The following is a 14,779-nucleotide window of genomic DNA, read 5'->3' as shown; positions in this document are numbered from 1 at the left end:
AGCTATTATTTCATTAATAATAAAAATTACGACATAATTTGATAATTATGCAATACAACTAAATTAATGGAAATATTTAAATTATAACAAAAATCCTACAAAGTTATAACTGTCAAAAAGGTTTAGTTTATTAAGATATAATTATGATTAAGCAGTAGAAACTAAAAATATATATTATGGGTGGGCCATTTATATGGATACACCTTAATAAACTTATTAGTAGTTTCACAAGTACTATAGTGCTATGAACAGTTTATAGTATAGTTTTTATACTACACGGTTGACCGTCATTTTATTTGCATAATCATATTCTCCTAACTTTTCTGACTTAACAATAAGGATTTATGATTTATTTTTTTCTTATGTGAAGCAGTCAGGCTATAGTATTACTATAAAATACTATAGTGCTTGAAACAGTTTATACACTCTCAGAAATAAAGGTACGTGAGCTGTCACTGGGGTAGTACCTTTTCAAAAGGTACAAATTTGTACCTTAAAGGTCCATATTAACACCTCTAGGGTACATATTACTACCTAAAAAGTACAAAAGTGTTCTTCTTCATTTTTTTAGGTACTAATGTATACTTTTAAGGTACCTATATGGACCCTTTAAGTACAAATGTGTACCTTATAAAAAGCTACCACCTCAGTGACAGCTCGCGTACCTTTATTTCTGAAAGTGTAGTATAGTTTATAAGGTTGACTTTGATTTTTTGCATAATTATAACATCCTAATATTGACTTGTAACAATTAGAATTTACTATTCATTTTTATTATGTGGTGCAAAGGGGCTTGCCTAGTAATAACTGGCCTGTGGTCAGCCAATAATCTCTTTATTTCGGTCTGTTATTTATTTACTCCACTGGTTTTTTCATCTTTTGACTCCAAATATACAGTAATACACTCTACTATAATATAATTGAAAACACTATAGTAATTACTATAAAATACCATTGAGATATAAACAATTTATAAAATAATTTACATACTATTTTTGCATTATCATAACCTCATAATTTTGAGTTGTAATGTAACAATTTGGATTTATGATTAATTATTCTTAAGTGGTGCAAAAGGGATTGCCTATTAATGACTGGCCTGCTGTTAAGCAGGGTCCATCATTTATTTACTCCAGTGCTTTTCTACCTTTTTGACTCCAAAGCATTATATACACAGTTACAGTATAATACACTCTACTATGGTATTAAAAACATTATATATTTACTATAAATTGGTATATATTTTTTATGTGGGCAGTTATCACATTTGAATGCCAGTTTACTCTCCACTCCCTATTCACAACTATACTTGGCCCTTTGGAAAATCCACAACCCATCTATTCGCATGACACATTTGGGCTGAAGAATACAAACAGATGTTTTCCCGAACGTACCAGTCTGCAGTTTCTCCAAGCGCGCGCGCTTGACTCAGCTCTCTTTCCCTCTTCATAATTAATAACCGGGTTAAAAATACCCGGCGCGTGCAGTGCTGGTTCTGTAGAAAGAGAGCGGCTGGTTTGAGTTGAGTTGTGTTCGGGACGGAGCCAACCTGGATTTCTCCTTGTTTAGTCGCCTCCTCCTCCCTTCATGACATCAACACTGCGGAGGGAGCCGCCGCGGCGCGCGCTCTGCTGCAGAACAACGCCAGTGCGCAAAGGTAAGCAGCGCGCCTCCGCACACAGCAGCATGATACTCGTGCAAACACAGTGACAATGTAATAATAATAATCAGCATGCAATGAGGAAAAGCCTGCAGCATGTTTTGTTGATTGTGTGCTGTTTGTGTCCGCAGCGGATCGTGCGGTATTGATGAGCGATTGGTGATCTGTCAGGATGTCGCTGTACGCTTCTCAGATTAAAGCGTTTAAAGGCTCCGAGCCCAAAACACTTGGTGTGAGTGGGTTTCACTATTTCACGCGATCGCAAATGTACAGATGTTTTATTATGATGTGCGACTGGTGGATGGTTATGATGGACGTTATAGCCTGAGGAGATTGTTTACATACTGCACTGTACTGTTGTTGCATGTGACATTTGAGTGGATTCAATGCGTGGTGTCATGTTGAAGATAAGATTTGGGCTTAAGTTTCATAGAATTGCTCTAGTTGTATATTTAAAAAATGACAGCTGGCTAACATCCAAGGACACACCCATATCTGAGAGAGATGCAACACACTCATACTGTACTACATGCTGATAGTCTGAACTTGATGGAATTGATAATAATAGATTCCTTTATACTTTTTAGGCATGATAATAAGTTATTTTCTTTTTTTATTGACATTATTGCAGATTAAAAGTGAGAGTTTAGACTAGAGAATATGATAGGATGCATTTTGTTTCATAACACCTTGGTGTATCATCAGTTGTATCATCATTAATTTAGTTGTTTCCACATATGATTTTTTGAATCACAAAAATTAGAAGGAAACTCATTTTATGAATAGCCAAGGATTTCATAGTTTCACTAATAAATAAATTAACTTTTTAACAATCTACCAAAGAAAAATGCAATTACATCTTGAATATCGTGAGGTTAGAATTGAAAGGAAATAATTGTGTATACACTCCCTGACAAAAGCCTTGTCGTCAATCCCAGTTGCAAGAGCAACAAATAATAACTTGACTTCTTGTTGATCATTTGGAAAAGTGGCAGAAGGTAGATTTTTCAGATGAATCATCTTTTGAACTGTATCCCAATAATCACAAACACTGCAGAAGACCTACTGGAACCTGCATGTACTCAAGATTTTCACAGAAATCAGTCAAGTTTGGTGACGGAAAAATCATAGGTTACATATGGGGGCGTAGGAGAGATCTGCAAAGTGGATGGCAACATCAACAGCCTGAGGAATCAAGACATTTGTGCTGCACATTACATTACAAAGCACAGGAGAGTGCAAATTAGTTAGCAGGACAGGGCTCTTTCTCAAAGTTCAGCCTCCACATCAAAGTTCCTGAAGTAAAAAAAGGTCAAAGTGTTCCAGGAATGGCCAGCCCAGTTACCAGACATGAACATTTTTGAGCATGTCTGGGGAAAGCTGAAAGAGGAGGCTTTAAAGATGAATCCAAAGGATCTTGTTGAACTCTGGGAGTCCTGCATGAACACTTTCTTTGCCATTCCAGATGACTTTATTGATACGTTATTTGAGTCATTGCAGAGATGTATGGATGCAGTCCTCCAAGCTCCTGCGAGTCATACACAATATTAATTCTTTTTCCTCTGCACCATGACTTTACATTCTATACTGTACATAATTTCTGTACAGTGACCAGACTTTTGTATAAGCAAAGTCAGACATTACTGTCTTAATTAAATAATTCAAAATCAAGGCATGATCAGATTTTATTTTGGTAAAATAAGTGTACGTTAGAGGCCTTTGCCTTTCATATAAGCCACTTCTGATATCAAATGATCAACTAGAAGTCAAGTTATTATTTTTTGTTCTTAAAACTTGAATAGACGACAATACTTTTGTCAGGTAGTAAATGTGAGCATCTTAAAATTCCTATAATTTCTCTGGATGTACTGGAATTACTAGTGTTTTTTCAATAATAGTATACTTCAATAACTACACTGTAAAATTGGTTGCCTTACATTTTTAAGCGGAATCAAATTGAAGTCCATTGAACTTATATTGTTAAACTGACTTAAAACTGCCTGCATAACTTATAAAATCAAGTTAGAACATGATTAACTTATAGTTTATTAGGTTATAATGAACTAAAAACATATGCTGTCATGACTAATTGTTCATATATTTTTTTTTACAGTATACCAATAATGTATTACACTCTCAGAAATAAAGTTACGCAAGCTGTCACTGGGGTGGTACCTTTTTAAAAGGTACAGGTTTGTACCTAAAATGTCCATATTAATACCTCAAAGGTACACATTGGTATTTAAAAAGTACAAAAGTGTTCCTCTTAATTTTTTTAGGTACTAATATATGCATTTGAGGTACCAATATGGACCCTTTAAGTACAAATCTGTACCTTTTGAAAAGGGACCACCCCAGTGGCAGCTTGCGTACCTTTATTTCTGAGAGTGAATACAAAATATTTATCCGTTTTCAAATATTTCCTAAGTCAAGTTTAACCTGATTAACCTAGCCGAGTCTTTAAATTCCACTTTATTCTTAATATCTTGCAAAATAATACTAGTAAACCTATGTGTAGTTTGCAGAATAAACAAAAATGAAATTTTACTCAAACACATAGCAAGCACTGCCAAAACTGATACTCCTTTTGCCAAATAAATACATGTTTCTGCATGTAATACTGTTTGGTCATTTGAAAGATTCCTTTCCTCCTCATTGTTTTAGGCTATTGAGATCATCATTGGTGTTTTGACTGTCATTTTGAGCACAATCGTGTACAAGCTGCACTATCATATCCAGCGGGAGATCATCATCCTCATTGTGAATGGCGCTCAGGTACACACAAACAAACACACACACATACACACACACACACGCAGAGAGTCTGATGCTTGAAACCAGTCATGTGATTAATGTCTCTCTCTCCTACAGCTCCTCATTACTGGTATTCTCCTGGTGCACACTGGGAGGAAGCCGTCCAAATGTCTGGTATGAACAAATGCTTTTATTAAAGCAATCACACATATCGTGATACTGTCAGTCTGGCGCACCTAATTAAAGCTCTTTAAGGTCTTCCGTCAGAAAGGACACTTTGCCCCCGTCCCGTATTGACCAAATTAGTTGCAGCCTCAGCAACAGTATTCTTGTCAAACTTCTGACCACAAAGGTCCTCTTTGCATATTGTTTTGGCCAAGAACTGTCTACTTAGATGACAAGACATTATTTAACCCAAATGTAAGTGACCAGCACGATTTCTGTTTTATTTTAGTGAACGGTGTTATTTTAATGTCACTAAGAAACTGTGTTGATTTTTATTAATAGTCATTCATTCATTCATTCATTCATTTTCCTTTGGCTTAGTCCCTTATTTATCAGGAGTCACCACAGCGTAATGCACCGCCAGCTATTCTGGCATGTTTTATGCAGTGGATGCTCGTTCAGCTGCAACCCAGTACTGGGAAACACCCATACACTTTCACATTCACACACACTCATACATTACGGCCAACTTAGTTCATCCAATTCCATAGCGCATGTCTTTGTGTGGGGCATTGGACCACCCAGAGGATAATATTATTTGATTAGTTGTTATTTTATTTATTTTTAATGAAATTTGGTAATAATTTTGATGCTTGTTTGTCATTTTAGTTTTTGCACAAATATAATAATTTTGATTCGATTTAAATAGTTAAAGTAGTCGGTGCCAATGACTAAGTGGAGAGCACATCTACACATGCACTCCAGTGCTCATGGCGACCTGAGTTCGATTCCTCCCTCAATGCCGATCCCTCCCCTCCCTCTGCTCCCCATACTTTCCTGTCAATTCTCTCTACTGTCCTGTCCAATAAAGGTGAAAACCCCCAAAAAATATTTATTAAAAAAAAAAAAAAAATTGAAGTAGGAATGCACCGATGTATCAGCCACCGATAATTATCGGTCAATATTGAATAAGGTTATTCCTTTTATTTTCAGATTCTCCTGTCCATATCCAAAAACATAACAAATCACAAAATACAAAAACCATACAATTCGATAAAGTCATAAATATACATAATACAACACCATTTAAATATTTATTTAAAGCTATCAGGAATAATAAGAAAAGGCAGTTAATGATAGATTAATAATTTCATGAAGGAAATGAGCTGCACGTCTTTTAAATAATTCAATATTTCACTCAGAAAAAAATCATTAGATAAATTGCAAAAAAAAAAATTCTAAACACAGTTGTTCAGGAAAGCAACTGGTGTGCACTATATGCTCAGGCGTTAGCACGATATTTGGTTAGTTTGGGTTTGAACATCTTGGATATTAAAGGTGCAGTAGGTGTTGGTGATTGTTTTCAGAAACATTTATTGTTGTGCTGGTTGAAAGTCTCTTCCCATTCCAATAGTAATGATTAAAGTAAACGATCTAAATGTATTTCTACGTATTTTTTATATTCTGGGTAATGCAAAAAGTTAATGTACTATAAAGTTTTCTAACTGGTGAATGCCATGATCTAGTGGGCCTCTGTCATCTTTAATGTGCGCGTTCATGATTTCAGGAGGCGTGGCTTTGGCTGCAGGGGAGGGAATGTGTTTCAAATAAATTATGCTAACGGATAGCATTTTGGCAGATCACCTACTGCACCTTTAAAAAACACCATTCAATCCATGTTGAGTAAAACTCATTTAATGGAGAAAATAGCTAGTACTGTATAGTAATGTATGCAATTGATAAATATCGGTATTGACTGAAAGGCTTTTGTTAATAATCTGTATCAGTATTGGCAAAAATAATCATATCGGCGCATCCCTTCGTTAAAGAAATTAAAGTAATTTACTTGTTTGGCATTTTTCATGTTTTTTTATTTTGTTGTGTGTTTAGCATTTAAGTAGTCGGTGTGTTTTTTATGTATCTATATAATTGTAGTTAATGATGTGTTTTTAACAATTGTAGTTTTTGTTACCTCACACACATCTATGCATAAATTTCATTTCAATTTGAGTTGTTTTTACATTTATAACATCATTTTTTTATTTTAATTTGAGCAATTTAGTTGATTTCGTTTGTTTTTTATTGTTGTTTATAAACAGTCGATGATTTTATTTCAGTTTGAATCATTCAAACGGATTCATTCATTTAATTGATTCATTTTCCTTTGGCTTAATCCCTTTATTCATCAGGGGTTTGCTAAAACAGAATGAACCGCCAATTATTCTAGCATGTTTTAAACAGCGGATGCCCTTCCAGCCACAACCCAGTATTGGGAAACATCCATACACACTCATCCACCCACACACACACACACACACTGGCCAATTTAGTTTATTCAATTCACCCAAAGCACTTGTCTTTGGACTGTGGGGGAAACTGAAGCACCTTAAGGAAACCCACGCCAACATGGGGAGAACATGCAAACTCCACACAGAAATGCCAACTGGCCCAGCCAGGACTTGAACCAGCGACTTTCTTGCTGTGAGGCGACAGCGCTAACCACTGAGCCCCTGTCACCCCATATATCGCCATATATTCTATAATAAGTTGAAGTATTTTAGTATGTCATGTTAAGCTAAACTAAAACGTCGCTTAATTTACATTAGTAATCTTAACATCATTGTTTTTTTCTCATTTCATGTCCTGAAAATCTTTTTATGGTTGTAATTTGAGGTAATCCTGGTTCAGAAGTGTCAACATTTTAAATACATTCATCAGCATTCATTAATGGAAATGAGATTATCACTAGTACTCTCTGATTAATTAGACATGCGATGATATTATTCACAATTGAAACACATGTTCATTTGTCGCAGGTGCTGACGACCATTGTTCTGCAGTTACTAACAGCAGCATTTGATATTGTTGGATTTGGGCTCATGGCCAGACACATCCCATTCAGAGGAGAGTCATACTACTACAGGGACACCGAGGTAAACAAACAGAGCCTCCCCGACCCGCTCATCCTCCAGCCAAAACACTCCCTCTTACAACCCAAATAGCACGTTGTTAGCTTTAGCATGGTTAGCTTTTTAAAAAGTGGAAAATGTTATACTTCAACCAACCCGTTTGGCTGTGTTCATTGAGAGTTTTATTATTTCAGTAAATCAGATTTAGGAATCAGAAAAGCTGTTCAATGGTTCTCTGAACGAAGCTTTGGGCCAGACTGCAGACGGTGGTTGAGTGAGTGAGTGTGTGTGAGCAGAAAGAGAGATGTGACTCCAGGCTCTGTCCTGCTTGTTTCAGTGGTGTTGTGACCCACTTCACTCTGTTTGGGCTTGCTGTGGAGAAGGAGAGAAAGGGGGACACAAAGAGGTGAGTCGCATTATTAAGCTTTACGATGCTGGCGGACTAAAAACAAACACATCTTGAGACTCTGAGCGGGAGCAGAACTATCATTTTAGACTAAAGGCTCATTCACACCAAGAGCCAATGCTACATTAGTGTCCACAGGCAGTAATATTGTTCTGTTGACTGTATTTTAGCATTGTGTATTTGTTCATTTGTTACTTTAAAGTGCGTGTAAAATCAAAATGTACAATGTTATTATTGTTAATTTTAGCTTTTTAGGTGAACAATTAATCTGTTAATCGACTGAACATAAATTGTTTTGGTAATCTTTGATCATATTCTGAGCATTTTTTTTAGTGTTTGAAGTGGTGGTGCTTTTCTGTGGACGTCAGTTTAATTGCTTCAGCTACAATATTTTTATGCTGTGTTCACACCAGACGTGGCACACACGAATAACTCACTCTATTCAATTGTAAATAGACATATGAACATTTTGAGTTGACTCGCTTCACTCATGCATCAAATTCGCTTCATTTGTGCGTGAAATTCACTTCACGACAGAATCCGATTAGCGTCATGGGCAGGGCTTCTGTCTGCGGTGACTAGCTTCGTTGCTGAATGGCTAACATGGATTTTATTTAGAGAGTAGCTGTGCTTTATGTCCTTTAGGAGGGCTGAAAAACAGCATATATTTGTTCGGCGCCCTGTCTGAGTGCACTAGATCCTAGAGCCAAGCCCAGTTTGATAAATTTTTGGCAAGAGGATTTCCCCTCGGGACACTAACAAAGGCACTACTTCATAATCACACCCCTACAAGAGCAAGCTCCTGAGTGGTTAACGTGGCGTGAATGTCCACTAAATTTTGCATTTTCCAACTCAATTGATTCGCACATTTAGCATCATACGCGCCGCCTCATTCTCATTAATTGCGGTGCAGGATGTCTATTCGTGTCTTTGCATCAACTTAACAAAAATCATAAACGCTTTCACCCTTCATCCACTTCTTGTGTGAACTCAGCATTAGCCATACCACTCTTACCATTAGTTTGCTATTAGAGAATGATGTGCAAAAACAAACCCCGCCCTGAAATAAAAGTCTTCAGCTTTAGACTTCCAGTTCATGTGGAACGTTTGAATGTTTATGGTGCATTCTGATTGGCTGACAATGATCATTAATTGGCAGAATTTTTTTTCAATATTGTTTCTTGGTGTTATTATTGCGATGTAGACTCTACTGTTCTGTTGCATTTAGAGCAATTGAAAAAATTAAGTAAATCTTTGTTATAATTATAGTTACTGTGCTTGGTGTGAATGAGTTTTAACACAGATTTAATCCACAATTCTCAGTATTTTAAAAGGCGCTTTTTTATTTAGAGTATAGAGTGAAAAATTTGATTAGTAGCCAATAGGAAATAATGATATAAATAACTAGAGTTATCTTACAGTTAATGTTTGCTAAAAATAAAAGTAAGGTAAAGAGCAAACAAAATTCTATAGTTGTAAATAAAATTCATTAAAATAAAAAGATAAATAAGATAAAAGATAATTCATTCATTTATTTTCTTTTCGGCTCAGTCCCTTTATTAATCCTAGGTCGCCATGGTGGAATGAACCGCCAACTTATCCAGCACATGTTTCACGCAGCGGATGCCCTTCCAGCTGCAACCCATCTCTGGAAAACATCCATACACATTCATTCATACTCATACACTACGGACAATTTAGCTTACCCAATTCACCTGTACCACATGCCTTTGGACTGTGGGGGAAACCGGAGCACCCACACGAACGCAGGACATGCAAACTCCACAAAGAAACACCAACTGTCCCAGCCGGGACTCGAACCAGCAAATATCGACCAAATTCAACAGTTAGGATCAAATTTTGATCTACAGAATTAACCCAACTGTTGGATTTGTTCATATTAACCCAAATTTGTGTTAAAATCACCAAGCATTGTATAATTAATTAATTTTAAAAACCATGTATTACTAAAAACACTTAAAAACAAGAAAACACAAGAAAAATACTCAGAATTAATCGAGAATCTAAATCTGAAAATCAAATCAAAGGATACATATGCCGAGAGCCATAAATATTGAAGTTTATAGCTAAAGTAATACACTTTTTAGACATTGATTGATTATTGAAGTATAACATTTTCCATTTTGCTTCTCAGTTGAAATTAATATATATTTATTACCAATATTTGCATATTACTTACTGTATGAGATGCCATATAATAGTCTGGTACCAGTGTAAATTGTTGTATGAATATATTCTTGTGTTTGTGTCTTGTATGTGTGTCTTACAGTTCTTAGTGAACGGGATCTTGGGGACGCTGATCGGTTGCCTGGTGTTAGCATGTATCATTGGTTTGGTTGTGTCTCTGTTTGGGGTCTACGCTCTTTCTGTTAGTGCCATTAAGGTAAGCGTTTCAGCATTATAGCGTGAGGGAGGTTTCAGTATGTGAAAATGCAGTTAACCCCCCGAGTATAGCACAAGTGCAAATGTGATATTGATCTCAAACAACAGTTCTGTAAATAATAAGTTAATATTCTGATATAATATGCACACAATGTTGTATATACTGTACTGAATTATTATATATGAAGCCACCCTGCATCTGCATCTCCAGAAAACACTCAGCAGTGTTTGCTTTCTGAATGAATCTGTGTTTTGAATCGGTTGAACCAATGATTCGATTGGCCATTTATATAAAGAGCTATTTACTTCATTCTTAAACAAATTAGTAGTTTAATTAATTGATCTAATGAGCAAAGACTCAGTGACTTAAGTTCACTACACTAAAAATACATTTGACCACACATTCTTTCAGTCACATTTACACAATGTCTACAAACTTCTGTCCATCAAAAAAAAAATTGGATTAAGTTAGCATTCTGTATTTTGTCTTTCGCTTGTTCGATGGCTGTAAGCTGTCAAAACACCTTTGGAAAACTTGCTATGAATGCAAAAAACTGAAAAACATTGACCCGATGTGCAACAATGTTTGTAATAGGTGGGTTAGGAAGAAGGCAAGGTCGGCGAATCAGGTAGGAAACAAAGATATTTATTTTTATAAACTTTAAAAAATAACTCAAAACTCATAGGGGCATTTAGCTTCTCAGGTCATTCATGCGTCCCACAGGTAGCTCCTGAATACTGTCTCTTCGGCCCAGTTACTGAAAAGAAAACAGGAATTAAAAACAATCTTAATTACACCTACTTTCAGCCGCCGGTTTTCTTTCTCGCTCTCACTTCATGCTGGCCGTTTGATAAAAATCATAGGATGTCCATCGATAAAAAGTAGGGGTTTAACCCTGGTGTAACAAAGCCAGCTAGTGAAGTGCTGTGCAGGTAAACCTCACTCCTCTGACCTCTAATGGTGCTCTAGCTACAGATGCTAGAGGCCTTGGTCTTTAGCCTCCTTGTTAGAGCAACCGACTCCCATGCATGCAAAAGGTCGCCGGTTTGATCTCAGCTTGGGGCAGGTTGGGTGGTGTAGGACCGGCGGGGTTACATTGGTGCCGTGACCAGGATGGGAGTGAGGTTTGGGGGGTGAGTGTATCAAAGGGCAGCTATTGAAGTGCTGTGCAGGTAAACCTCTCACCTCTGACCTCTAAAGGTGCTCTAGCGACAGACGCTAGAGGCCATGGTCTTTAGCCTCCTTGTTAGAGCAACTGACTCCCATGTGGAAGGTTGCCGATTCGATTACAGCTTGGAGCGGGTTGGGTGGTGTAGGACGGGCGGGGTTACACTGGCATCCCCGTATCGTAATTGGCTTTATCACTCTCCACCAATCAGCTGGTGTGTGTTGTGCAGTCTGGCACAATATGGCTCCCGTTGTGTCATCCAGGTGGATGCTGCACACTGGTGACGGATGAGGATATTCTCCCCAAAAATGTTTAAAGCGCTTTGAGTGTCCAGAAAAGAGCTAAATAAATGTAAGGAATTATTATTAGTATTGGCAGCCAAACTGTTTTGGAGATGCAATGCAATAAATGATCTGTAAATATTTGAAAATACCAATTTAGATGTAACTTCTGCATGAAACTCTATGAGCAATTGACATGATTCTTTCTAAAACTGTGTTTTGTAAATGTCTATTTGATTCATTTCACATTAAAAAATAAGTTTTATTTGAAATTTTAATCGAGATTTCAGGCTTGAAACTGACTGTCCAGTTGCTGTTTTTTTTGTCAGGAGCTGACCCCCATCCCTCACTCCACAGCAAACCAACATTACGGTGTTATTGTTCAGTCCCAGAACGCAATCCATGCTGGGAACTGACACACTGAGAGACGTTCAGAGCAGAAGGGTGCAGTTTTAGCACACTTTTACACCAACTGCAAAAGAGGACTGTTTCACCTAAAAACCACTCACAGGTAAACAACCACCACTACAACAACAACAACAACTACAAAAAAAACAACCTTTTGTGATGCTGTAAATACTTTTTTCACAAATAAAGAATGGATAAAATCTCGTTTTTTGCTTGGCTCTCGCTGTCACAGCCTGTAGGACTGCTGAATGCTCGACTCAATAGTTATTCGTGCCTCCTTAATTTTCACTCTTAAAAATGAAGCTTCTTAGCATGAAACGTCCGAATCCAGTGTTTTAGACATGCGCTAGAAGGGTAAGTGTGCTTATTGTTCATAGGGTTTGTGAATTTCAGCATTAAGTGCGTAAATGGGGAATGAGAACGGTAAGAAGGTTGTGATTTGGTCTTGTTTTTGTAGCATTTTGTACCACTTTTTGCATGAATCTCTTTGTATTAACGTTTGTTTTAGCCACATGAGGACACACAGGGCAACATCTATCAAGTTCAATCGAATCACAATTTGAGAAATCTCTATTTAAAAACTAAACATCGTAAGCAGGCCAAATCGTGTTACAAACATGTGCTTACATAATAAAAGCTTGATAAATGTGGCTCGTGTTTAGTGAAACTCCTCTAAAGCAGAGTATTGTGAAGTTTAAAACACCAGTGAGTAACTTTAAAAAAAAGCATCGCTTGGCTTTTTTGTCATCTCGTTTTATCCGTACTGATACTTCAGGAAAGCTATGATGACTGCCAACTCTGTAAGTGCCACCAATTGTGACCAAAATCATGGACACCTATTGACTAAAGCTCAGAGGTTGAACCCTCGGTCAAGGGCTCGACTTTGGTGATGTAAAAATCCTCTTGTGGAAGCATGTGTTGTTCGTTCTGTGTCTGTAGATCTTGGTCTTTATGACAGCATGTGAGATTTACATCGTGCCTGTTCTCCGTGACCTCTGTAGTGATGTGTAGTAAAACAGAAACCTTGTAGTGTGTAGTTATATGGCCGTGTTTGTGTTTGTATCTGACCGAATGATATTTCAAAATAAACTTGATTTAATACACAGTATGATGCTCTGTTGTTTTATTATGTCAAAGTGCGTACTGACAGTAATAACAGAAGATATTAATATAGATGCGTATCAAATCTGTGTTGAGAGTGTAATTCAACATTCAAAATGTAATTCAAAATGGGTTTAAAAAAACTTGATGTGTTTTATTTATTTGCAAAATCCTTTTATTAAATGCATTGCAGTTGGGATATTAACATGTTAGAATGAAGAAGATCATTAGCAATACTACTAATAAGTACTACTTACACTTTTATATAAAATATCTTTAGGAAAAAAATCTATATTCAGATTTTATTTTGTTTGTTCGTACATCATTTGCATGTTCATTCGTTTATTAATTTTCCCCTTAGCTTAATTCCTTTATTCATGCGGGGTCGCCACAGGGGAATGAACGGCTAACTATTCCAGCATATGTTTTACACAGGGGATGCCCTTTCAGCTGCAACCCAGTACTGGGAAACACCCATACACTCTCATTCACACACATACACTACGGCCAATTTAGTTTGTTCAATTCACCTATAGCACATGTCTTTGGATTGTGGGGGATACTGGAGCATCCGAAGGAAACCCACGCCAACATGGTAAGAACATACAAACTCCACAATGAAATGAGAGTTGATCCAGCTGGGACTTGAACCAGCGACCTTTTTGGTGTGAGGTGACAGTGCTAATCACTGAGCCAACATGTTGCCCTTTTTTAGCCTGCGCTATAAGACAATTTATTGCTAAAACATAAAATATATGTATATTTTTACTGTATATATTTTTAATTATTCATCAGTTCTTTTTCTTATCAGCTTAGTGCCTATATTAATCTGGGGTCGCCACGACCATCAACTTATCCAGCGTATGTTTTACTCACCCACACAAACCCACACAAACACAGGGAGAACATACAAACTCCAGACAGAAATGACCCAGCCGAGGCTCGAACCAGCAACCTTCTTGCTGTGAGGCGACAGCCCATACCCACTGCGCCATCGTACAGAATTATTGTTCATATAGTTATTAATTGCCCGAACCCAATAGTTTTTTTTTTAAACAAATAATAATCTAAAGGCGATGTGGTGACGCAGTGGGTAGCATTTCCGTGTTGAGTTTGCATGTTTCTCCATGTTCGCGTGGGTTTTCTCCGGGTGCTCCGGTTTCCCCCACAAGTCCAAAGACATGCGGTACAGGTGAATTGGGTAAGCTAAAATTGGCCGTGGTGTATGAGTGCTTGAGTGTGAATGAGTGTGTATGGATGTTTCACAAGTGATGGGTTGCGGCAGAAATGAGTTGGCGGTTCATTCTGCTGTGGCGACCCCAGATTAATAAAGCCGAAAAGAAAATGAATGAATGAATTTGTAAAAATTCTCAACAATTTTCTGAAAAATAATGCACTGAATCATTTCAATCCTTTTAAATTATCAGAGCAAAACATCTGACATATAATCACTGTTGCATTTCTAAATAGGCTATGTTTGCGGAAAATCAATCGTCGTAAATTCAGCAGTCTGAAACCTCTTT

The 14,779-nt window shown here is 37.0% G+C and overlaps 1 protein-coding gene and 1 long non-coding RNA gene across 6 annotated transcripts; one reads left to right on the top strand and one right to left on the bottom strand.

Annotated features, from left to right (window-relative positions):
* Positions 1-1,403: 1,403 nt before the first annotated feature.
* On the top strand, positions 1,404-13,261 carry si:dkey-7j14.5. Of its 5 annotated transcripts, none has more exons than XM_002664987.8 (8): positions 1,631-1,657; positions 1,792-1,892; positions 4,325-4,435; positions 4,532-4,588; positions 7,396-7,512; positions 7,826-7,894; positions 10,185-10,298; positions 12,077-13,261. In XM_002664987.8, the coding sequence occupies exons 2-8, from the start codon at positions 1,833-1,835 to the stop codon at positions 12,161-12,163; spliced, it is 615 nt and encodes a 204-aa protein (XP_002665033.1). In that variant the 5' UTR covers positions 1,631-1,657; positions 1,792-1,832; the 3' UTR covers positions 12,164-13,261. The 5 variants fall into 5 exon arrangements, with proteins under 5 accessions (NP_001313430.1, XP_002665033.1, XP_021322368.1 ...); XM_021466693.3 differs by having other exon boundaries at positions 1,631-1,714; NM_001326501.1 differs by lacking the exon at positions 7,826-7,894 and having other exon boundaries at positions 1,404-1,657; positions 12,077-12,574.
* On the bottom strand, positions 7,429-10,189 carry LOC141378307 (uncharacterized). The gene is made up of 2 exons (XR_012392492.1): positions 8,853-10,189; positions 7,429-8,680 (listed from the first exon to the last, which is right to left on the bottom strand). It is a non-coding gene; the product is annotated as an uncharacterized lncRNA (long non-coding RNA).
* Positions 13,262-14,779: the final 1,518 nt, after the last annotated feature.

Source organism: Danio rerio, chromosome 16, assembly GCF_049306965.1.
Source record: "Danio rerio strain Tuebingen ecotype United States chromosome 16, GRCz12tu, whole genome shotgun sequence".
In the NCBI taxonomy this organism is placed as follows: Eukaryota; Metazoa; Chordata; class Actinopteri; order Cypriniformes; family Danionidae; genus Danio; species Danio rerio.
Note: the sequence above shows the minus strand (reverse complement) of the source record. Positions and strands in the feature narration are given on the sequence as shown.